Below are 24,132 nucleotides of genomic sequence, written 5' to 3'. Positions count from 1 at the left end.
AATGACTTCACATGACAAGAAGAGATACAGAGAACATGCATCTGAATACAGCAGCAGATAGAATGACTTCACATAACAAGAAGAGATACAGAGAACATGCATCTGAATACAGCAGCAGATAGAATGACTTCACATGACAAGAAGAGATACAGAGAACATGCATCTGAATACAGCAGCAGATAGAATGACTTCACATAACAAGAAGAGATACAGAGAACATGCATCTGAATACAGCAGCAGATAGAATTACTTCACATAACAAGAAGAGATACAGAGAACATGCATCTGAATACAGCAGCAGATAGAATTACTTCACATAACAAGAAGAGATACAGAGAACATGCATCTGAATACAGCAGCAGATAGAATGACTTCACATGACAAGAAGAGATACAGAGAACATGCATCTGAATACAGCAGCAGATAGAATGACTTCACATGACAAGAAGAGATACAGAGAACATGCATCTGAATACAGCAGCAGATAGAATGACTTCACATGACAAGAAGAGATACAGAGAACATGCATCTGAATACAGCAGCAGATAGAATGACTTCACATAACAAGAAGAGATACAGAGAACATGCATCTGAATACAGCAGCAGATAGAATGACTTCACATAACAAGAAGAGATACAGAGAACATGCATCTGAATACAGCAGCAGATAGAATGACTTCACATGACAAGAAGAGATCCAGAGAACATGCATCTGAATACAGCAGCAGATAGAATGACTTCACATAACAAGAAGAGATACAGAGAACATGCATCTGAATACAGCAGCAGATAGAATGACTTCACATGACAAGAAGAGATACAGAGAACATGCATCTGAATACAGCAGCAGATAGAATGACTTCACATGACAAGAAGAGATACAGAGAACATGCATCTGAATACAGCAGCAGATAGAATGACTTCACATGACAAGAAGAGATACAGAGAACATGCATCTGAATACAGCAGCAGATAGAATGACTTCACATAACAAGAAGAGATACAGAGAACATGCATCTGAATACAGCAGCAGATAGAATGACTTCACATAACAAGAAGAGATACAGAGAACATGCATCTGAATACAGCAGCAGATAGAAGGACTTCACATAACAAGAAGAGATACAGAGAACATGCATCTGAATACAGCAGCAGATAGAATGACTTCACATAACATGAAGAGATACAGAGAACATGTATCTGAATACAGCAGCAGATAGAATGACTTCACATAACAAGAAGAGATACAGAGAACATACATCTGAATACAGCAGCAGATAGAATTACTTCACATGACAAGAAGAGATACAGAGAACATGCATCTGAATACAGCAGCAGATAGGTGCAAATGGAGGAGCAGCTTTACACTAGAAGCTTTGGAAAATGGCATGTGTGTCAGAAGGGTTGAACCCATCAGAACTACATCAGAGAGTTAACGTTGAAACTTTTGAGTAGCCAGTCAGATTGAAAAAGTAGCCGGCTCATGTTTGTGGCGTTTGTTCCAGTGGTCCTTTTCCCAATTAATAAACAAACCTCAAATATGTATCCATGAGTGTGACAATTGAAATAATACAAATAAACATTCTTATAAAGGCCCAATGCTCAATTTAATTATAAATAAAACAATATCCATATTGCAAAACACAAACAGGCAATGTATATTTTTAAGAACAAAGAAAATACTAATAACTATGTTTCCCACAGGATTTGGAGAGATTGTGGTGGGTTGCTTGGACCCTCTTGGGGGGTTAGGGGGGCCATGCCCCCTGTAAGAAAAATTTGTACATTTTAAACTAAAATGCATGAATCTGGTTCACTTTGAGAACCAATTTAAGAGGCTTGATCAGGGGTGGGCAATTATTTTTCAGGGGGTGCCACATGAGAAACCCAGATTGTTGCAGGGGGCCGAACAAATATTGTCATGCCGTAACCCAGGAACTTTGATGATAGAGAGACCCACAAAAAAATGTCCTCGCCACCAGAGGGCCAGATTTTGCTGAGGGTTGGGGGCCGAACGGCGCTGGCGCGGAAAAATTTGGGGCATTTGAAGTCAGGTTTAGAGGAATAACTAATTTTAAATTAACAGTTGTGATGTCATTATTCAGTCTTAAACACCAATATTTGATCCTTTTCTCACTCACTCCTATGTCACCACTTGCTCTCCCTGCAGGGCTTGAAATTAGCTTTTTTTACCACCTGCCAATATGGCTGCTAGAAGTTACCAGCCAATTAAAATTTCCACTAGCCAAAATGTTTTTCTTGAAATAAACCAGAATATGAGTGGGTTAATTTAAGCATAAGTATCAGTAAGTGGCCCGGGATTCTCAAAGCCTGTGTTGAGGGTCACACAAACAAAAATGCACTCTTGAAGGTAAATAAATCCAAAACCAACAAGTTCATTATTTACATTTTTTACTTCAATGTAGAACAGTCATTTCTTACACATGAGATTACTTTTAGTCTTTTAGTCATAAAGATTATTGAAAGATATTCCATATTCCAGACTGAAATGTTATAACAGAAGTGGAGTATTGGCCAGAATGACATGAACATTTGGACACTTATTCAGCGGGTATCTTGTATGTTGCGTTCAGGTGCACTGTAATTTTTTTTTTTTTTTTTACAGTGTATAAAGTAACCGGTAGGCCAGAGGCCAGTAGGCGGAGAAATCGCCGGCTACCGGGGATTGGGGAACTCCCTGCTGCATATCATTTTGCTGATATACTGGGCCAATATTTGCCTTTTATTAAATGTATAACAGTCAGTCTCACCCACATTTATCATGAATATGGCAGTTTGACTACATATTTATTGTGTATTTGATCAATGCTATACTGGCTGTCTATGGGAAGCTCTTGAATAGATTTGACACAAGTATGCATACATGTGTTGTTGTTGTTGTTGTTGTTGTTGTTGTTGTTGTTGCTGCTGCTTCTGTTATTATTATTATTATTATTATCATTATTATTATTATTATTATTTTTTTTACAATTGATGGTTTTTGTGTCTCTTGGTGTAAATGTTTTTTTTTATACTGTATGAGGGAAACACTAAGTAGCCTACTTGTATTTGTTTGGATTTTCTTTGACATGAAAATGGTCAAAGGAAGCATAAAGTATTGATATTGACTATCAACAGCTTCAATCACAAAATATCGGCCAAAAGCGCATATCAGTGGGTGGAGCCCTAATGGCCGTAAGTATGCCTGTTTATGGGTACATGGCTGGTATCTATGAGCCTGCTTGTGTCTGAATGCTTGTGGCCATACAGTCGCTTGCTGATGGATGGAGAGCAAGGGAAAAAGTATAGGTTTGCATGGGTGTATGTGTGTGTAAGAGAGAGAGTGTGACAGAAGTGTGTGTGCGTTGGTGTGTGTGTGTGTGTGGGGGGGGGGGGGGGGGGGGGAGGAGTGAAAACACAAAGCAAGTGAGAGAAACAGAGAAAGAAAGAGAGAGCTAGGAAGACGCACAGTGAGAGAGGGAGAGAGAGAGAGAGAGAGAGAGAGAATCTGGCACCATTAAGACGTGAGCAGAATGCTGGCTGGCTGAGTGAGCGAGGTGATATATAGTTTAGTCGGTGGCGGCGGGTCACGGCAAAGCCTTTAACAGTAATGTCCTGGGAGTCGCCTCGCCCGGGGGACCCGCGCTCCGTTTTACAGCCAAGCGAGTGAGACTGGGACGGCCTGGCATGACAGCCGGAGCGCTAAAGCCGCCCGCTAGCACCATCCATAACATGAAGGAGGCGGAGATGCCACTGATGCTGCCACAAAACACCAGGCCCCAGGCCCCACCCACAGCTGGCCAGTTAAGAGCCAGCGAGAAAAAGGGCTGAGAGATGGGAAGGGGAGAGAGAAGGGAAAAAGGAGGGAGATGAGAAAAGAGGGTGGGAGATCTGGATAGAGAGAGATAGAAAGAGGTACGGGAGATGGATGATCAGTATTAAAGGAGGAGATACAAAACACAAAATAGAGTGAATGCGATGTGAGGATAGAAAAGGTAGGACAAACTCTAAAAGTAACATTTTAATATGAAACAATATTGCCACATTAACTAGTATCACCAGTCTCTACACTGCACTTTACATGGTGTCAGTCTCTGCACTGCACTTTACATGGTGTGTCAGTCTCTACACTGCACTTTACATGGTGTCAGTCTCTGCACTGCACTTTACATGGTGTCAGTCTCTACACGGCACTTTACATGGTGTGTCAATCTCTACACTGCACTTTACATGGTGTCAGTCTCTACACTGCACTTTACATGGTGTCAGTCTCTACACTGCACTTTACATGGTGGCAGTCTCTACACTGCACTTTACATGGTGTGTCAATCTCTACACTGCACTTTACATGGTGTGTCAGTCTCTACACTGCACTTTACATGGTGTCAGTCTCTACACTGCACTTTACATGGTGTGTCAGTCTCTACACTGCACTTTACATGGTGTGTCAGTCTCTACACTGCACTTTACATGGTGTGTCAATCTCTACACTGCACTTTACATGGTGTCAGTCTCTACACTGCACTTTACATGGTGTCAGTCTCTACACTGCACTTTACATGGTGTGTCAGTCTCTACACTGCACTTTACATGGTGTGTCAGTCTCTACACTGCACTTTACATGGTGTGTCAATCTCTACACTGCACTTTACATGGTGTCAGTCTCTACACTGCACTTTACATGGTGTCAGTCTCTACACTGCACTTTACATGGTGTGTCAATCTCTACACTGCACTTTACATGGTGTCAGTCTCTACACTGCACTTTACATGGTGTGTCAGTCTCTACACTGCACTTTACATGGTGTCAGTCTCTACACTGCACTTTACATGGTGTGTCAGTCTCTACACTGCACTTTACATGGTGTGTCAGTCTCTACACTGCACTTTACATGGTGTGTCAGTCTCTACACTGCACTTTACATGGTGTCAGTCTACACTGCACTTTACATGGTGTCAGTCTACACTGCACTTTACATGGTGTGTCAATCTCTACACTGCACTTTACATGGTGTGCCAGCAAGTAGGATTTGATGAGAAGTCTGATGTGGGCACTGTTCTTCCAGCACAAATGGAGCTACTAAAGGTTTGACAGTGTCTGACAATGGCAGGTGGTGGAAGGAGTGAAAGACTGATGGAAAACTAAAGTAAAAGACAAAACAAACAAGGCATCACAATTAATTTGACAATGATATATTGCTTTTTAGAAATGCTACAAACAGCACCTCTAAAAATACAAGTGAAGTTTAGATCAACCTCCAACTGGAAAGATCCAGAGTTAAAGCCCCCATGTTACAGACCATTCGCCCTGCTGAAGGGTCACTACCAGGTCCTCTGACCTCGCTGTGGAGGGAGGTGAGCCAAAAGAGCATTTCCCTACAGGAAGTATCACCTTTGTGATTGTTATTGTATTATGGGTCTGAGGAAAAAAAAGGGAAAAAAAGTATTATGTGTCTGTAGTATAAATCAGCAAATAGATACTCACTTAGCCTCCAAGACAAGCGCCAGAATCCCTGCAGCAATGGGGGCAGCACTGGACGTCCCAGCAAAGTATGTGACACAGCCCTCTCCTAGGTTTGATACTGTCACCTACAGAGCACACAAACAGCACAGTTCCAACAGCTATCTATATATAAAAGGGAGCATGTGTTGGCAATGTTTGTTTGTTCTCTGTTTGTTTCCATTTTTGTCCCACTGATGATGTCATAGGAGGCATTGTGACATCACGGCACAGCTGCCTGGTGGTCATTTGGCCTGGTGGGCAACGTGTCAATTTTCACTCCAGAGGAAACCAAAGAGGCAGAGAGGGAAAGATCTCACGTCGGTGAGTCCAGCTTCCCCTGGATGGAAACCTGCTCACTGTTGTTCAGGGGCCATTTAGATTTTGCCATTACGTTTTGATTTGCCACTTCCTGTGTACATACCCAACATCAGAACTTCATTCAGCCAATAGAGTGAACCTATAAGCTGTCAATTAGGGCGGGATGGGAAACTCTTTTCTGCTGCAGCCCCACTTTGAGATTGAGGTTGATAAGACGGGTGCATTTTTACATAAAAATCTTGCCTGGTGCAGCTTTGATGTATTCATATGCTCAAACATCATACACTTTTGCTGTCAAACAGTCTATTTGAATTAAAGGTAATTACAGTACAGTAGTGTAGGCGTCTCTGATTTATCATCAAATGAATTCAGAGCCCATGTGAGCTGGCTGACACCCCGGAATTTGGGGGTGGGAGGGATCTTTTTTTTTTTTTTTTTGGAAAGGAAAGCGACTTTGCAGGGAATAAAGCCAAAGGAATTCCCAGACTGGAGCAGCTATTTAAACCAGCAGCAGTTGCTCTTTTTCTATCCAAAGTGTCATTGTGTTAATACAATTTTACAGTGATATTAATTAAAAAAAGAGATGACTTGTCAGTAACACCTTTAAACTGACATACACACATCCTATCCTAGTCTGGTTAAATTGCCTAACGTTCAACACACTGTCTCCCTCATGTGGGCTCTGACCAGCTCACACTGCGAGGTGCAGAAGTGCAGGCAGTAGAAGAAGTCCTCTCTGACGCCGAGGTGATATATCACACTGATCAAATTGCCATTTCTGTTTCTGTAGCCCTGAAATTGGCACACCGTTTCTTCCTGGCTTTTCACTGTCACACCTCCGCCATCAACACCTCTCCTTCCTCCTCTCTCCACTTCAGCCTCGCTTCACCTCCAATTAACACTCGCTTGCCTGCGTGTATGTGTGTATGTGCCCAGCATGTCACATAGGTCAGTTGGCAGGCCTCTATAAATATCACACCAGCGGCTGCTCTTTAACAGGCTTCTCACAGCCCACAGGAGCTAAAGAGCAGGGCTGTAGCCTATTTGCGCACACACACACACACACACACACACACACACACACACACACACACACACACACACACACACACACACACAATCTATCTAATTCACATTTCTGAAATACGTATCAAACTAACACTTGCAGCCTAAAATCCCCCCCACAAATAAACACTGTTGTTAGATGTGTTCATCGTTACACACACTAACCAGAGGTAGTGCGCCTCCCTCGCTGGCCCCTGTCAGAGTGACGGCCATTACCCCGGGGCAAGGCTCGCCAAAGTAGGCGGGCTTCCCCTCATGAGTGACAGCGCCGATGGCGATGCTGTAGATAGAGCTGACGTAGCCGTCCGCGCCGCAGTGGTCACTGTGTATCCCACCGTTACCTGCCGCCCACACGTAGATGCTGCCCTTCCCACCTCGGCCCTGCCAACACAGACAGAAGGACATCAGAATGAAAGGTCAAATTACCAAGACGATTTCAGTAGGTATGTTTTCATTTAACTGTCAAAAGTATCGAAACATCAAATGCAATTTAGATGCTTACATCAGGTGGACTGAAGTTTATAAATAGGCTTCCTGAATGTCAAAAACACATTGATGAGAAAAGTAGAAAGAGTAAGCCCATTTCAAATTTTGATTAGGATTGGGCAAGCTGTTCTTAAAGGATGGCTTTACCGATTATCAACCCACTTTGTATCATTATAACGTTGTTCATATAAGCAGATGGGCAGTGTTTACCTTCACTATATGTTTTCCACACGGAGAGTTCCCATTTCCTCCTCTGGCAAAACGCGTCGCTGTGACTCGTTTTGTGTCACAGCGCGTCACAACAGAACTGCGGAGAGACCCGGAATCTGCTCTGAGGGCTGTCGATTTGGCTTCCAGGGCGGCTGTTATTGTTTATTTAAAATATTTAAGTATGCGCACATCCATGGAGAATTGCATGGAGAGCCTTAACGAGCCTTAATGACTTGGGACAGAGTTGGGTTTCTCTGTGGAAAACATAGTGAAGGTAAACACTGCCCATCTGCTTATATTTAACGACATTATAATGATACAAAGTGGGTTCATAATCGGTAAAGCCATCCTTTAAGTGTCAGCTAGTGTTGGCCATACTTCATGCACAAAGAAACGCACTTGGCAATATAGTAATACACCAAAACGAATACAACCATTCGTGCACCTTACACATGGTTTCACATTCTATATGACATTTCTAGCCATTTGTGGTGGACAGACATTTCAAAATGTCCAAAGCCACTTTTGTGCAAAGTAATCTCACCATTCATTGAGCCGACCATGTCAATGATCTACTGTTATTATTATTTACTAGCGGACCCCCGTAGGAGTTGGACCCCCCCAGGTAATTAAGGGCAATTATACCCAATAAAAAGATCCGGCTCCGTCAGGTCACCAGCATGGGTGCTCTTTACACTTCCTGAAAGTTTCAGCCTGATCACATTTAGAATGACATAGCTGTGGCTGAAGAAATTTCTGCTCGCTCACTCACTCACTCACTCACTCTCACACACACACAGACACACACACACACACACACACACACACACACACGCACGCACACACGCACACACTTCTCATCCTTACTATAGGGTAGAAAAATTGATTTCCATTGCTATTTATCGCATCATTTAGTTATTGGGTAAAACATTTTACGCTTCGAGATAGCATAAAAGCTCACGCACCATCATCCTAACATTTTTTTTAGGGCTAGCAAAAAGATATGAGAAGCCAGAGAAGGAGAAAGGTCCATGGCCTGATTTTCCATCATACAGTACCATGCCACCATATTGAACTGGCCCAATCGGAATGCATACTGTATCTCAATTTACCTAAGACCCACATAACCTCATACAACTCTGAATCAGCTCCCTAGAAAGATGAGGGAATAACATACAGCAACATCAACACTATTTGATGAACCCGTTTTCCAAACAATATTTCTAAATCCCCTCTAATCTGGATCATCGCCATGACCATTATTTTTGTAAGAACTCAGGGGGCGGGGGGGGGGGGGGGGGGGGGGGGTCTGCATCAAAGACCATGCCACATAATCCCAATACTCCACATTTTGTCCTTTCAATCTGGTGCTCGGCTGACAGTTTTAATGGCTCCTTTATGTCTGACAGACAAACATGGTGAACTGGGAGATGAAAGGCGTGCCTTGAGAGCTCCTAGCCAGAGGGCTTGCTCTGTCAGGCTGCCCGGCCCTCCCATCTCAGCTCCGTCATCCCGCGGGCCCCAACAGCACACGTAGATGTGGATGAAGTGGATGTTGAAGGTCAGAGCCGTGGCCTCCATGGCGTCATTGACAGAGCCGTCCAGCAGGCGGATACCTGTGCAGATCGAAAAGGTCACAGGGGTCAGAGTTCAGAGGCAGGCTTGTGGAAAGACTGAATGAAAACAAATACAAATACAAAAACCTGATACAAAGGTTGAAGTGCAGCTCATAAGACATTAGGCATCATAAGCGCATTATAGCACATTGTGAGCGCATGATGATGATTATGCATCAGATACAAAACGCCCAACGTGTGAAAACACATTTAACACATAAAATGAAAATGAATAACATTTTCTGATGTTTGTCTGATTATTATATTGTAAGAAATGTTTATCTATGCTTCTAATGGGCTTCTAATTAGCTTGTAATGCATCACAATGCGCCTCAAATAAAGTGTTACCAACGAAGCTTGTGTGACAAACACATTTTTGGAGATGCGTTCATTCAGGCGGATTCATCTGGCTTAATTGGGCTTCTTTCTGTTGATTCATCGTGTTCATTTACTGTGTACATCCAGAAACAGCCTCCAAATTGGGCCACCTTATGTAAATGAATGCCCTGGGAATTCCAAGTAAATTTTCCAAAGCAGAAGCGCACACAGAGGTAACAGCCAGCACAGAAAACAGCACCCAGTGGTTCAACATGTTAGGCGGGGGTCAAGTGGATTCATTCGCAGACACTTGGCGGCTTTTATTGTGTTTATTGTGTTTTCTTAACTCTGAATGGCTTCTGAATCCACCTGCCCAGGGACTCCAGATGGAAATTAGCCTATGGCTAAATCTGTTACAATGCATCTCTTCCCCTATACGGATGAATGTCTTATTGTATATGCTCCCTGACAAATAAACTAATAAACTAAACTAAACTAAAACTTGAACACTGGGCGCTTGGTAACTAGAAATGGCAACAGGCAAATGTGGAGACTGAAGGCTGTTGCAAAATCGATCAGAAATTGGATTTACGACCGGATCCCGAGGGCTGGCAGAGCTGACTCTTACAGCTCAAGAACATGACATCACATTGTGTTATGACATCATCAGTGAGATATGACATCACTATAGTAGTGACCTGGCCACCAGTCAGAGCCTTCTTGAACTGTATATGACATCATCGACGATTTATTAAATCATCAGTGGAATCATCGAGGATGACATTATCATAAACTATGACATCATCACTGTCGACATCATCGCCACAGTAGTTATGACATCATCTAACGGAGTCCAGTGACATAGTCCTGTAGTGATGTAGTCAAGACATGATCTAACAGTACATAGTCATCTAACACAACATGCATCTTTTTTCAGACCCCCCCTTTCCTCATTTTTTCCCCAATCTGGGAACCCATCGGTTAAGAAAAAGTATATTTTTTTCTCTAACCTCTGGCGGCAGCCTCGTTTCGATGCTGTGTGCTGGCAGCGGAAGAAAATCCCTTTCCACTCCCTGCAAGCTCTGCCATTGGCTCCAACCGACTCTGATCATTTATGGATTTCCTTTCCCCTCACTGCGTGTGGCTCTCAAATCCCTCTGTCGCTATGAAACAACAACATCGCTAGCTCGTTGCTACTAGCAAGTAGCAACTTGCTACACACTGAAAATCAGTTTTGAATACACACCGGTCACGTTCACTCCATTTTGATGGGGTAGAGAGCAGCATGCAAGCCTGCACCCTGCGAGTGCTGTTACACAGTTTTTCAGTGCAAGTCGAAAGTCTGTCTCGAGAGATTCTTTTCTCCCCAATTGTACTTGGCCAATGCCCTTGCTGTCACAGTCGTTACTCCACCCCTTCTGCCGATCTGGGCAGAGTTGTAGACTAGCACATGCTTCCTCCAATACATGTGCAGTCACCAGCCACTTCTTCTCACCTGAGAGTAGGGAGTTTCACCAGCAGGACGTAGCCTGTAGGAGGATCACGCTGTTCCCCCCAGTTCCCCTCCCCCCTGAACAGGTGCCCTGGCCTACCAGAGGATGCACTAGTGCAGCGACCCGGAGACATACCCTTATAGTAATCTGGATTCCCACCCGCAGACACAGCCAATTGTGCCTGTACATGTATGGACGGCCGACCAAGCCGGGGTAACAAGGGGGCTCGAACCTGCGGCCCTTGTGTTGGTAGGCAGGTAATCTACCGCTGCACAACCTGGACGTCCAACCTGCATCTTTCCTTTGGACCGTGTCCTTTCATCTCCTGTGTATTTGACTGGGTTGATGAGTCCTGATAAAACACAATAGAGGTAGTAGCTAGGTAACAGCAATGCTAACTGGGGAAAGAGATTCCTGGTCTCACCTCGTGAATGTTGTTTTTCTCCCTGCCTGTCAATTCTGCAAGAGGCTCTCAGCATCCTCTGATAAATGAAGCTAGGTCAAAGGCTAAAGATCACAGCAGAGAGTTCAAGAGTCAGGGTTCAACCAATGGATCCTTCTTTTTATAGTCCGTGTCAATGACGCCCACCGTATGAAATTGGTTTTGAGGCATGCATGTCTATGAGTGCTGTGGAGAGTTTTATAACTCAAACATATCATGTACTCCCCATTAAAGAGCATGGTGCAGGTTGCATTCATACAGTATGTCGGACTTTTATGTAGTAATTAGGATTCTCTTTTATTTTTTGTTTTTCCCCCACACATAGCTGCATCTTGACTCGTTTTTGTAAAGCAGCTGGCACATGAAAACTCGGATATCATAATAACAATAACAATAACACCTGTGACGTTCCCTCGGATCATTACCGCCGTACACCGAGCGTCTGTCCGTCCGTCTTATACACCTGAGTCCAGTCAAATTAACAGAAACTAAAACAGTTGCCTTGGGAGAGGGGATATGGCGATTTCTCTCTTGCTCCTTCAGTGCCGAAATGCATTCTGGGCAGTGTTGAATTATCGTACCAGAGGGTCAAAATGATCGTTTCTAGTGTTAAATTATCGCACAAATACGATAACTATTGTACGTCTGGCAACGCTGATTCTGGGTGTTTTGGAAAGTTTTCTGCTGTATGATGTCACAGGTGTTATCTGCCCAGATGACGTTTTTGTTTGTTTGTTTGTTTTTTAGTATGTGCATTATAATGCCACCTTTTTATCCATATTTCTGCACTGGGGGCATGTTTTACTTTTGTTTTGTTTTGTTTTTTGGAGAGGGGGTATTTTCATAAGAATCTTGAGTCCTAATTGTAAATTCAAAAAAAGAAATTACCTGCCAATAAACAATATTGTAGCCAATAAAGACTAAAGACATTTGATTTCACAAAAGGAAAGGGCCTTTCTTGCATGTTTGGTTCATTCATCCCTGGCCTATCTTACAGCCAACAATAAAAAAAGACATTACTGGACCCCCCCCCCCCCCCCCCCCCCCCAAAAAAAGATCTGTTAAATAGGGTCAGCATGGCTCAATAGCAGCCAGTGGCAGTTCATCCTTGCGTCCAACTCGATGTTTGAGCCAAATTGGAAGAAATTCCATCAAGCCGTTGTTGAGATATCTCTTTAATGAACTTGGGAATGGCATTTGTGAGGTCACACTGACCTTGACCTTTGACCATGAAAATCGAATCAGTTCATCCTTGAGTCCAAGTCGATGTTTGAGGCAAATTTTATGAAACTCCGTCAAGGCATTCCTGAGATATCGCGTTAACAAGCTTGAAAATGGTGTTTGAGAGGTCACAGTGACCTTGACCTTTGACCACCAAAATGTAATCATTTCATGCTTGAGTCCAAGTCGATGTTTGAGGCAAATCTGATGAAATTCCGTCAAGGCATTCCTGAGCTATCGCGTTAACAAGCTTGAAAATGGCATTCGAGAGGTCACAGTGACCTTGACCTTTGACCACCAAAATCGAATCAGATTATCCTTGAGTCTAAGTCGATGTTTGAGGCAAATTTGATTAAATTCCGTCAAGGCGTTCCGATATCGCGTTAACGAACATCGGACGGACGGACGTACGGACGGACGGACAACCCGGATCCATAATGCCTCCGGCCTGGCTGGCTATCGCCGGCGGAGGCATACAAATACTTGATGTGTTGTAATTTTTCCTCCGTGGTATCGAAAATGGTGTGGAGTGAGTGAGTGAACTCTGACTGAGTTCATGTCAATTCTGCTAATAAATACATAATACCTGCTTTTTGCCTTTTTTTCTCTTTAGCTACACAGATATCGTGATGTGTCGTAGATGAAATTACTTCCAATATATCGATTATCTCAGAATCGCTGTATCGTGATAATATCATGACCGTATCGTATCGTGAGTTACTCCACGATTCCCACCCCTAGAGCTGAAGTCTATCAAATTTAGCCCTCCATTGTTGTATATATTTAGAACTACAGCCCTGTCAAATTGATCGGGAGAAACATTTTGCTGTTTCCAAGCTCACCGGCCACCACTGATGTACACGGATATCGATTTGTTTAGGTGGGCGTTGTTTTAGGTGGCTAAATTACGTTTTTTTGTTTAGTTGTTGACCCCCAGGACTTAGAGAGAAAAAGCTGGTGATGCTGCTGCTCTGGGTGCCGGATCTCGTTCGACGCTGCGCCCCGCTTCAAGAACACTGTACCTAATTAAGTTAGTGTATCTGACTAGCTGATAGGACCCCACTTCAAACAAACCGAACTCTCCCTTTAAGAAGCTCTGTCATTGGCTCTGACCATGTCAATCAGAGCGGCTTCCACTCCCTCCTCTGTGTGTCACTGTAATAGTCCCCTGCCGCCGCAGTGAAAACAACAAGGCTAACTAACTAGCTGGCAAGCTAAGGGCAGAAACGTACACGCTAGCTCGTTGATACATGCTGAAAATGGCAAGTTGGATTATTGGAAACAATTTTCCAACTAAGGGCACTGCCGCTAAGCGCCACCCATCGCAATTCCATAATGGTGACCAGCGCTGCCAGACTCCTCTCCCGGAAGGGAGGGGAGGCTGGCCAGCGAGACTAGCGTGATAATAACTATCTAAAAAGATACAAACCACCTTTGGGAAAAAATTATCTGACGTGTACTGTGATTATTTCGTTTGTCCATTTCCCCATCCACTAACATGGGGGAGGCGGGTCTTGTGACCTATACTGGATACAGCCGCCAGAGCAGCGATCTAAAAGATCCTCTGTCAGTTTTTTTATGTCGATGGTGTGTGCGTGCACATGTGTGTGTGTGTGTGTGTGCGTGCGTGCGTGTGTGCATGCATGTGTGCGCATGTGTGTGCGTGCGTGCGCGCGCGCGTGTGTTAACCGTCTGACTCCTGAGTCTGGTTTGGCCATGGTTAGGCAGTAGCGGTGCCTGGCGGAGATCTGCACTCTATTGAGTGCACTTTTCTAGTTTTATCATAATTTGTATAATAGATTATTGATCATTGTATCCAGAGCTTTAAAGTGATGTATCGCATAATAGGGGCCAATAAATTATATTGTTTGAATTATTAATTACTGAATCGAAAAAGTGCATTTTGCCATAAAATGGGTCTCCTGTCAAGTTAAATGAGCCTGGGTTCGGTGTTCGGTCACAAATTGCATTTTCCCCGCTGGAATTGATGCTTTTGAAAGTAGTCAGTTCTGGTGCTTGTAGACTGCACTCTGGTCTGTTGCATTGCTGCAGAGGGGCAAGGGAACAAAGGCTACTGACAATATGACACTGCTCCCTCTGAGACAAATGACTGTAGTTATTGGTAATGATAATGTTCATGTTGGGCATTTATCATCCTGTTAGTAATACTATTGGAAATTATAGATTTTTCTATCATTTAAATTGGATTGTCATACAATGTAGAGAGGTTTGAATGAAGAGATGAGCAAGATGTTAGGACTGTTTTTGAAAACAGTTATTTTTCATGTCACGCCATAGTCCGTGGGCACTGCAGTACATCCGCAATGTACTGCCTCCCTCAGTCTCTTCCCCTGACCTCCAATCCTGGCATTGAAGGCGATGCCTACGCCACAGTAGGAATTGTTGGCCTCCATGGCAACTTCTCCTGCACACCGGGTGCCATGACTGAAATAGAGGGGGAATAAACTGTTAGCCACATGCTGAGACAAAATCGGCAGACGTGCCTTTCACTTTTTGTTATGTGTTGCCTCGAGCACAACCCAGAGTAAGCCAAGAAGGTCGGCAATTAAATGCAACCAGATCTGAAAATTGCAAGTGCAGAGGAAGGATGGCAGGATCGAAGACAAACACTGAGATGCAATACTGGTGATTGGAACACGAGTTGGTTTACACTAGGACCTACATATGACCTCCAGCAAACATTTTGACATTGAATAGATGTTCATACAACAGCCTACACCAACACAGAGAAACACAGAGCACCAAAATGACATCTGAGACGATATACTGTATGTAGTCGTACTGTTTTCTTTTTTTACCATGACATGGCTGTGAAATCTAGTGAAAATGTTGCGCTCATTTGGGCTGTGGTGAACTTGGCTGCATCCTGCGAATCACCAGTTTGACACTACTCACTATGATGTATACTATGAATCTACATCATGAAGATTTATGTCAGCCTAAAAAGGCGGGACAAGTCACAGGTTTAAGTGTATTTAGCCTCCACTACATCCCTGGTCTGGAGTCAGGCAGGCTGCAGTACATGTAGCCTCCACTACATCCCTGGTCTGGAGTCAGGCAGGCTGCAGTATACAATATAGGGGCTATGAAAGAAAAACAATAGATTTGTTTTCTAGTGTGTATTAGCTTAGTTTCCATACTGTAGGGTGACTTCAAACTCTAGTATGAAAGACATCAAGGAAGTGAGGGGAAAAGCATGAATGCTGAAGGGGAAAGGGGGGGGGGGGAGGAAAGCTGATGTATTTATTTAATGGGCTCATTCAGTAGGATGATTGGCTGGCTCTAACGCTGAACAGAAACAGGACAAGTAGGCATTATTACCCGTTCTCCTCGTCTCTGAGAGGCATGGGATCATGAGACAGGCCGTGTGCCCCACGCAGGTCAAAGCTGGCAAAGGCCTCCTGGCAGACAGACAGGAAACAAACGGAGCACAGTGTGTAAGACGATGTAACACACGACACACACAGGGCGAGGAGGACACGCCAGGAACAATGAAGAGGGAAAAAGTCTCCATATTAGCACTTGAATTAGTCAACATGCTTGCTCTGTCTGAGGGCAATCGCGGTCACCGAAATTAAGGTGTGTGGGGTTTGTGTGGCAATAGTATGTATTAGGCATGTGTGTGACTGCCTATTAAAAGTGAACATGTTTGAATGAATGATGTTTGCCAGTATAGACGTAAGAGGAAGAGGAAGTCTCGGGGACATACTGTACAAGAGAGAATATCTAGCCCTGTCTGTCTGTCTGTCTCTCTCTCTCTCTCTCTCTCTCTCTCTCTCTCTCTCTCTCTCTCTCTCTCTCTCTCTCTCTCTCTCTCTCTCTCTCTCTCTCTCTCTCTCTCTCTCTCTCTCTCTCTCTCTCTCTCTCTCTCTCTCTCTCTCTCTCTCTCTCTCTCTCTCTCTCTCTCTCCATGCGGTACAATCTGCTCTGGTAAAGTACAAGTTGGCCCGCGTGCCTTGATCTGCCTATTGGATTATAAATGACAAGTCAGCACTGCTGCCACTCTGTATCCATATGCTTTATAGCTGTGTAACACTGGCCTAACAGAATAAAAATGGCTTTATCACTATATGAATGTCTCAGGTTTTTAGTAATAGAGCAGTTGCCGTTTTAAGTGAAAGCCAATGCGCATTTCAGTATAATGAAAATCCATGCATTTTATATTTGTTACCACATAGCATTCATGGTATAGGATAAAAACCAACTGCACCAGAAGTAAATCATCCAAAATAGGTTAAGAATGACATGAGATAAACTGAGTGATGTTTCTACAGTGGAGTTAAAATGATATGCTTCAGATGAGATCATTCGTTAGGTTTAATCAAATGATAATTCTCAGTTTACTCACATAGTTTCTCCTCAGGTCCTTGTTTGTGTGATCTATACCTGATGACAGGAAAGAGAAGGTGTATTTTAGTTATATTTTAGTCACACATCCCCTAGTCTACTGTACGTTTAGACTGGTGGTCTGGAGTCACAACACCAGACCACCAGGTTTAAAAGGTCCAGTTGAATCCCACATTGTTCATTTTTTAATGGTGTCTTCTATATCAGTCAAATAAACAAACAAACAACAGCAACAACAAATAACAAGGCAACAGTAAACATGTCATCTCATATGAACGATGCAGCCGCCCTTTGGGCCAATCAGCAGCAACTTGTAAAAATGTGGAAAAGGTCAAATTTCAAGTCTGTTATGGAACAATGCAAATGAATGCTGCAGCGCCATTTGCATTGTTAGCTGTCTGTATAGAGAGCCGCAGGAACGAGTCCGGAAATCATCGATGCTAACAGTCCTGGTTCTTCACTGTTTTCGCCTATGGGAGTTTTTGAATGGGTTTTTGGCGCGATGCTTCTAATAATCTCTCTGGGCAACGCTGGCTTAATCAAACGCGAACCAGTGTTTAGTAATATCATCTTCACACACGAGGACCACTTTTATGAGTTTTGAAGCTTTTACGTGCCGTTAAAAGGGCGGCTAGCTAGCAAACGGCTAAATGAGACTACACTGTTGAGTCGATGGAAATATATACGTCAATAACGTCACCACTTCAAAGGACGAACACGGAAATGATCTTTCCCTCACCTGGTTCAGCCCCGTTCAGCCCGGGGTAATCAGTGCACACATCAACAACAGTCCAGGTTGAGTGCTGACGTGACGTGAAAGCCTATGCGACAGTGTGTAGTTCTGGATTAGCTTAGCTCAAGCTTTTTACTTCTAGGGCTCGCATTTACGCTACAAAACTCATGAAAGTGGTCCTCATGTGTGAAGATTATCCGACTGAACTCTGGTTCGCGTTTGATTAATCTTGCGTTGCCCAGAGACCGTATTTGAAGCATCGCGGCAAAAACCCATTCAAAAATCCCATAGACAGAAACAGTGAAGAACCAGGAAGTCCGGGACTTCTGCGTTCTGACTACAAAAATACGTCATCCCTGCGGCTCTCTATTGGTTGATTCTACAAATGATGCAATCACCCCTTGTGCCAATCAGTAAATGAAGGAAAAATAATTTTCCTTATTTTTATTTTTCAGATTCCCCCCCCTTCCCCCTATTTTCTCCCCAATTGTACTTGGCCAATTTTTCCTTCTGCTGCCCCAGTCGCTGCTCTACCCTCTGCCGATCTGGGGAGAGCCGCAGACTAGCACCATGCTTCCTCGCATAGGTGATTGTACGTTGGTGCACCGGATTGTACGTTGGTGCACGTGCAACCCCTAGTGGCCAGATGATTTTATTTTATTTTATGTTGACATATAAACGATAGTTGATGAGGGCCGGCTCACCCTACAGGCGAAGCAGCCTCCTGCCTGGGGCGCCAGTTCGGCTAGGGCGCTCTGTAGCCCTCACAAAGTAAGTGCCTCCTCCTTTTCCCGCACCGATGCTGCATACAGGGTTGGACATGGTTGTTTGTCCGTTGCACTCTTAGGGGAGAGCAGAGCAAGGAACTAACCATTCTACACTAAAACGGACATTAGTGTGATGGGTATATATACCACTATCATAACATGTGTGTATCACTTGTCGAGTCATAGTCTATTTTTTTATTTGTCTTTATTGAATGTTCCAAAGCTGCATGTTTAACTAAGAATAGGCTAATGATTATTTCCAATCACCACTTATTTAATGTAGTTACTTTACTTCGTGGTCAAAAGTTTGGAAGGAACAATGCATGCTGGGGGATATGCAACTGTGTACTCTATGTGTGTTGCTCTCTGTCAGAACTTGCTTGGATGTCCTGATGTTGGTTTAGTAGCAAAAGTAAACACAAGTTAATAGCAGCATTCACTATAGACTCTTTAGTGAATACTTTCCACACAATCATGAACAATGAAGAAAACCAGAAGGAATACAGTTCCACTTTTACCAAATAAACCAAAATTGATGTTCTGCGACAAGTTATATCATATCTACTAGCCTCTTCATTTTGCTCTCAGAGTGCACCAGATCTTTGTCATACCCCCCAGTCGGAGTACTATTACCTTCTTGGTGGGGCAACCCCTGTTTGGAAAGCCTAGAATCGCCTATGCTTCCTCGGAGACATGCGCAGTAGCCAGCCACTTCTTTTCACCTGACAGCGGGAGCTTCACCGGTAGGACGTAGCACGTGGGAGGATCACGCTATTCCCACCAGCTCCCTTCCCTCCGGACAGGCGCCCCAACCGACCAGAGGAGGCGCTAGTGCAGCGACCAGGACAAATACCCTCATCTGGCTTCCCACCCGCAGACCAGGCTATCGTGCCTGTATGGATGCCCGACCAAGCCGGTGTAACACGAGGACACAAACCTGCGAACCTCGCGTTGGTAGGCAGGTAATCTACCGCTACACCTACCCGGACGCCCGGGGAAGATTGCTTTTTAAGAAACTCAAAATGGTGGAAAATCCAATATGGCATTATAGTGGTCCTGGAGGTAAAGGATAGAAGGATATGTGCATGCAATTTCAGGCCATACTTGCAGTGTGGTTATTACTGTAACATTTAACATTTTTAATTTTCACCTGTAAGTGTAGCGACTCCCTAGGGCCAATCTGTAATTTTGAAAATGCCAGAACACAGTGGTGACTGATGTGGTGAGATGCATTGTTTTGTATTTAATCAAGTTCAATCAAGATCTAATCAGTCTGTGAGACATTGCACATGAACAAATGGACGAACAAACAGATGGACAGAGACCATTCCATCATCACCCCCGATTTCAGTGTTTTCACCCTGCTTCACAGTAATGTTGAGTTCCTTCCCTCGTTCTACACCTTTCCCTGTCTCTTTTTACCATCCCGTCTTTCCACATTAGCTGCCCCTCCCTCTCTGCTCTCTGCTGCCCCTCCCTCTCTGCTCTCTGCTGCCCCTCCCTCTCTGCTCTCTGCTGCCCCTCCCTCTCCCTCTGCCTCTCCCCCTCCTTCTCTGCTGCAGCGGGGCTCCTGTGGTCTCAGCGAGAGACAAACGAATGAGGGCCCCAGGAGGGCCTCGCCTGCTCTGCCACACATCACTCACTCTCTCCCTCGCTCTCTCAATCACACAGACACGCACACACACGCATGCACACACACACACACACGCACACACATGCGCGCACGCGCACACACACACACACACATGCACGCACACACACACACACACACACACACACACACACACACACTAACGGGACCTGGCAGCCTTTGTCCCATGCAGGCAGTGGCGCCGGGTTGTCATGGTAACCTGCAGTTGGTTTGCCGTCGAGGCCTGATTGTGTTCAGCCCTGGTGGGTGAAGGCTCATGGCAACCCAGTGCACCGTACGGTGCCATGCCATGCCATGCCACACCACGCCGCGCCAGCTCAGCACGCCATGTCCTCTACATAACCCTCTCATGCTTTATGGAGCATTTTCACAGCAGGAATTTTGTGTCTCAAAGGCAGGGTAAACACAGGTGCAACCAAAACATTAATGAGGGCCCCGGCATTGGAACACCTAAATGGAATGGAATTTGGCTTCGTAAAATGGGCCGAATATTTAGTTCGATGACTATGGGGGCGAAAGAATCTGTCTGATCACGTTCACTTCTCCCATTGACTCCAATAGACTCAGACCTGCCGAAAGTCTCCTAAGTGGGCGTGTCCGTATAGGCAAAACCCACGTGACAAAATGACAGGAAGTGAGTTGAAGTTGGGGTGTATTGCTTGAAATCATATCGTCTTTGCTTTGCCCGTCACACTGCTTTTCTTTTTTCAGATTTACCCCCTAATTGTACTTAAGCATTTCCCCCTGCCAAGCTGGCCCGATCCTTGCTCCACCCCCTCTGCCAATCTGGGGAGAGTTGTGGACTACAGTAGTATACATCTGATACATGTGCAGTCTCAAGCCACTTCTTTTCACCTGACAGCAAGGAGTTTCACAGGTAGGACGTAGCGTGTGGGAGGATCACGCTATTCCTCCTACTGTAGGTCCCCCACCCCCAATGACCAGGCACCCCGACAGACCAGAGGAGACGCTAGTGCAGCGACCAGGAGACATACCAGTACCTTTAATCTGTCTCCCAACCCACAGACACGGCCAATTGTACCTGTATGGACGCCCGGAGGTAACATAGGGCACAAACCTGCGACTCTCGTGTTGGTAGGCAGGGAATCTACCGCTGCTCTAGCCGGGCATGGCCTGCTCTATCGGCATGCACAGCAGCGCACCATTGCGTAACTTCCGCATCACTGATGATGTCACTCACTGATGACATCACAATTGCTCGAGTGACCATCACTGATGAAAATGGACAGAATTATAAAACGGATAGATGTCCGTTGCATGTACAAATAACCAACATCCGTCCAATCCCATATGTCCATCCAGAAGAAGTTCAGCCCTCTTGAACTTTCTGTCCATCAAAATGTATACAGGTTTGCTGGAGACGTACAGTACACTTCATCTGTGCTCCACGGACAGATGGACAGCTGTCTTGTAAATGAATGGAAGTGAACAGAGAAATGAACGCAGATGGACAGACACCACGGATCAGTGTGGCCACCCCCTTACCCTCTGTGGCCTCATGAAACTCAAGTGACTCACGGATTTACCAGCCGATTTGGCTTTGGCCAAACCTGCCGTGTTCCGCCCCCAAATCGAGTGGGATTGAGCCTGTCGTGGCGCTACGCGAGTGAGAGCTGCATGTGTGTGGAGCGGAGTGGAGAGTGCAGCCTGCAGGCCTGGAATCTCCGAGGGGCCGGGGGCTGAATTTGGCCTCAACTATGTTAACTAACGTTATCCTGGAATGCAATTTTAACGAGCATTTCTAACATTTCTTTGCATTCTTAGACATTACCGTTTGATTTATTTTGTATGTTACATACAATTGCCCAAGTTATGGGCTACAAATTCTGCCAAGTTACATGCACTAGGCAGCCATTTTCCCCATTTCGAGGAGAAAAGCCTAACCCTAACCCTTTGTGGAGCGGAGAGTGCAGCCTGCCGGCCTGGAATCTCCGAGGGGCCGGGGTCTGAATTCGGCCTAACGCTGTGGACTCGTCTGCCATTCACCTGCAGTGCCCGTTCCCCTTTCACTGAAAAGTGTCTGAATTTGACAATTGATGGTGTTTTCTTTGGACTACGTGGGTGCCACTTGTTTCTGAACTGATGCTGTTGTGTGGATGTGTGGAGTGCAGTGTCTGTGTGGATGTGTGGAGTGCAGTGTCTGGTGTTTGCTGGATAACTGCCTTATAAGGGAGAGGGATTCTGTGCTCAGCTGATGGCATGATGCTTATCCACTCTTGCTTTCAACCTATTTGGAGTTACTAGTGAAGTTTGTGTGTTTGATGTTCACTGATAAATTAACTGCTAAGTCACCTAGGAAGCTTCTGTGATGACGTCTGGTTTGATTTCCACAAAAATCTGAAGAAAAATGCACTGCTGGATACTTTTTTGTAATCAAATTTTATTGGTGGAAGTAGTCCATTTTTAGAGCCATTGAGTTTCACAATCTGTTCCATTTTCAAATTTTTCATCATAGTAAACACCCCCCCCATTGGCCATTAATTCGTTGTTAGACAGACACACAAAAGTGGGGTAACAAAATATGGCTGCCTGGTAAACAAATGTGCATGGCTGGTACAAACCGACCACAACAGCCTCATCAACGCTTTCCCACGCCGGCCATGATAGGTTTCAACATAGCCTTGTTTAAATGTCAAATGTCTCTTACTTTGTTCCTCACATGCCACTCTATTTTCCTTTACACTCTCCTTTCCCACTCAACCTTCAACATCAATGATCTGGGCAGATTCTCCCTTCCATCTCTCCCTCTCCTTATCTCTTATGCTCCATCATTTGTCTCTCCTCTCCTCTAATCTCCTTCAGCCTCAATTGTCTGTGATGCAACTCCTTTTGCTCTTGTAAGCAAAACCAGTAGTTACTTGACCTCCAAACCCCAGAATTACCCTCTGAAAACCTCAAAATGTTACGGCCCTGAAGCCATTTGTCCCCTATATACAGTATGAGGTATGAGCCCATCAGCATTTTAGTAAACAAACGGCGTCACTGGTTGGAAACGGGTAACTTTATAATGGTACCCTATGGAGCCAGCCTTGAGTGTCTCACTCTAGCCGGCTGTGCTGTTTACTAAATTCACTTCATTTTAAAAACTGCGACAGTTCACACAACTTTAACATGATGACATACATATATTATACATCGGACTCTTGAGCTACTTCTGCTCTCACTCAGAATGTCAAAATACGAGTGATGTGATGTATAGTTTTTGATTAGTTTTTGATAGTATTGGTCCTATTTGTCCACTATGTGGACTATCTAGCAGGAATTACATACAATCATAAAAAAAGAGAACTGACAATGAACACGTAGCTTTACAATGCAGCCATCTCCTCCATACTGAAAAAGATCTTAACATATTTTGCTTATCTTCTGGGGGGGGGGGGGTGGAGTTCACTTTTTTCAAATATAAAAGCTTTTTTTCCAATAATCGTCTTGAATTGGGTATCATTTTCTTGGAGTACTTATTCTACTTTGTTTCAAGATACTGACACATGAAACTTCATTGAAAACTAGCAGAATTATCTCACTCCATTCAAAACTTTCAAAAAGAAGATTTTAAGACTGGATATGAGACTAAGTAATGGATGTTTTTCAGTGTAAGTGCACATCCCCTTGATAGACTTGAACCCTGCAGTTCTATCTACATCAGAGCTGTTTTGTGAAAAGAATTGCTTGTCTGCAGGAGGCAAAGAAGCCTGCTTTATTAAGAGAGTTCATCCTTGTTTCAATTCAATTATAAGTAAGACGCCTCGGTGTGCATACACGCACCTGTGTGTGTGTGTGTGTGTGTGTGTGTGTGTGTGTGTGTGTGTGTACACTGTATGTGTATGTGTGTGTGTGTGTGTGTGTGTGTGTGTGTGTGTGTGTGTGTGTGTGTGTGTGTGTGTGTGTGTGTGTGTGTGTGTGTGAGTGAGCAGTCAGAC

At 44.4% G+C, this 24,132-nt stretch overlaps 1 protein-coding gene across 1 annotated transcript in view; it reads right to left on the bottom strand.

The window, feature by feature from the left end:
* Positions 1 to 24,132, bottom strand: part of LOC310772366 (proprotein convertase subtilisin/kexin type 4-like) — a gene marked incomplete at both ends in the record, with an annotated part of 388,877 nt that overhangs the window by 126,103 nt on the left and 238,642 nt on the right. Inside the window, 6 exons of the mRNA XM_083632151.1 lie at positions 5,486 to 5,589; positions 7,052 to 7,267; positions 9,026 to 9,198; positions 15,029 to 15,117; positions 16,015 to 16,094; positions 17,042 to 17,079. Coding sequence (XP_083488277.1) covers positions 5,486 to 5,589; positions 7,052 to 7,267; positions 9,026 to 9,198; positions 15,029 to 15,117; positions 16,015 to 16,094; positions 17,042 to 17,079 — 700 coding nt within the window. The remainder of the gene's footprint in view (positions 1 to 5,485; positions 5,590 to 7,051; positions 7,268 to 9,025; positions 9,199 to 15,028; positions 15,118 to 16,014; positions 16,095 to 17,041; positions 17,080 to 24,132) is intronic.

Source organism: Poromitra crassiceps (genome assembly GCF_964638095.1).
Source record: "Poromitra crassiceps genome assembly, chromosome: 1".
NCBI classification, from domain to species: domain Eukaryota; kingdom Metazoa; phylum Chordata; class Actinopteri; order Beryciformes; family Melamphaidae; genus Poromitra; species Poromitra crassiceps.
The sequence above is the reverse complement of the archived record's forward strand: the minus strand, read 5'-3'. Positions and strand labels throughout refer to the sequence as shown.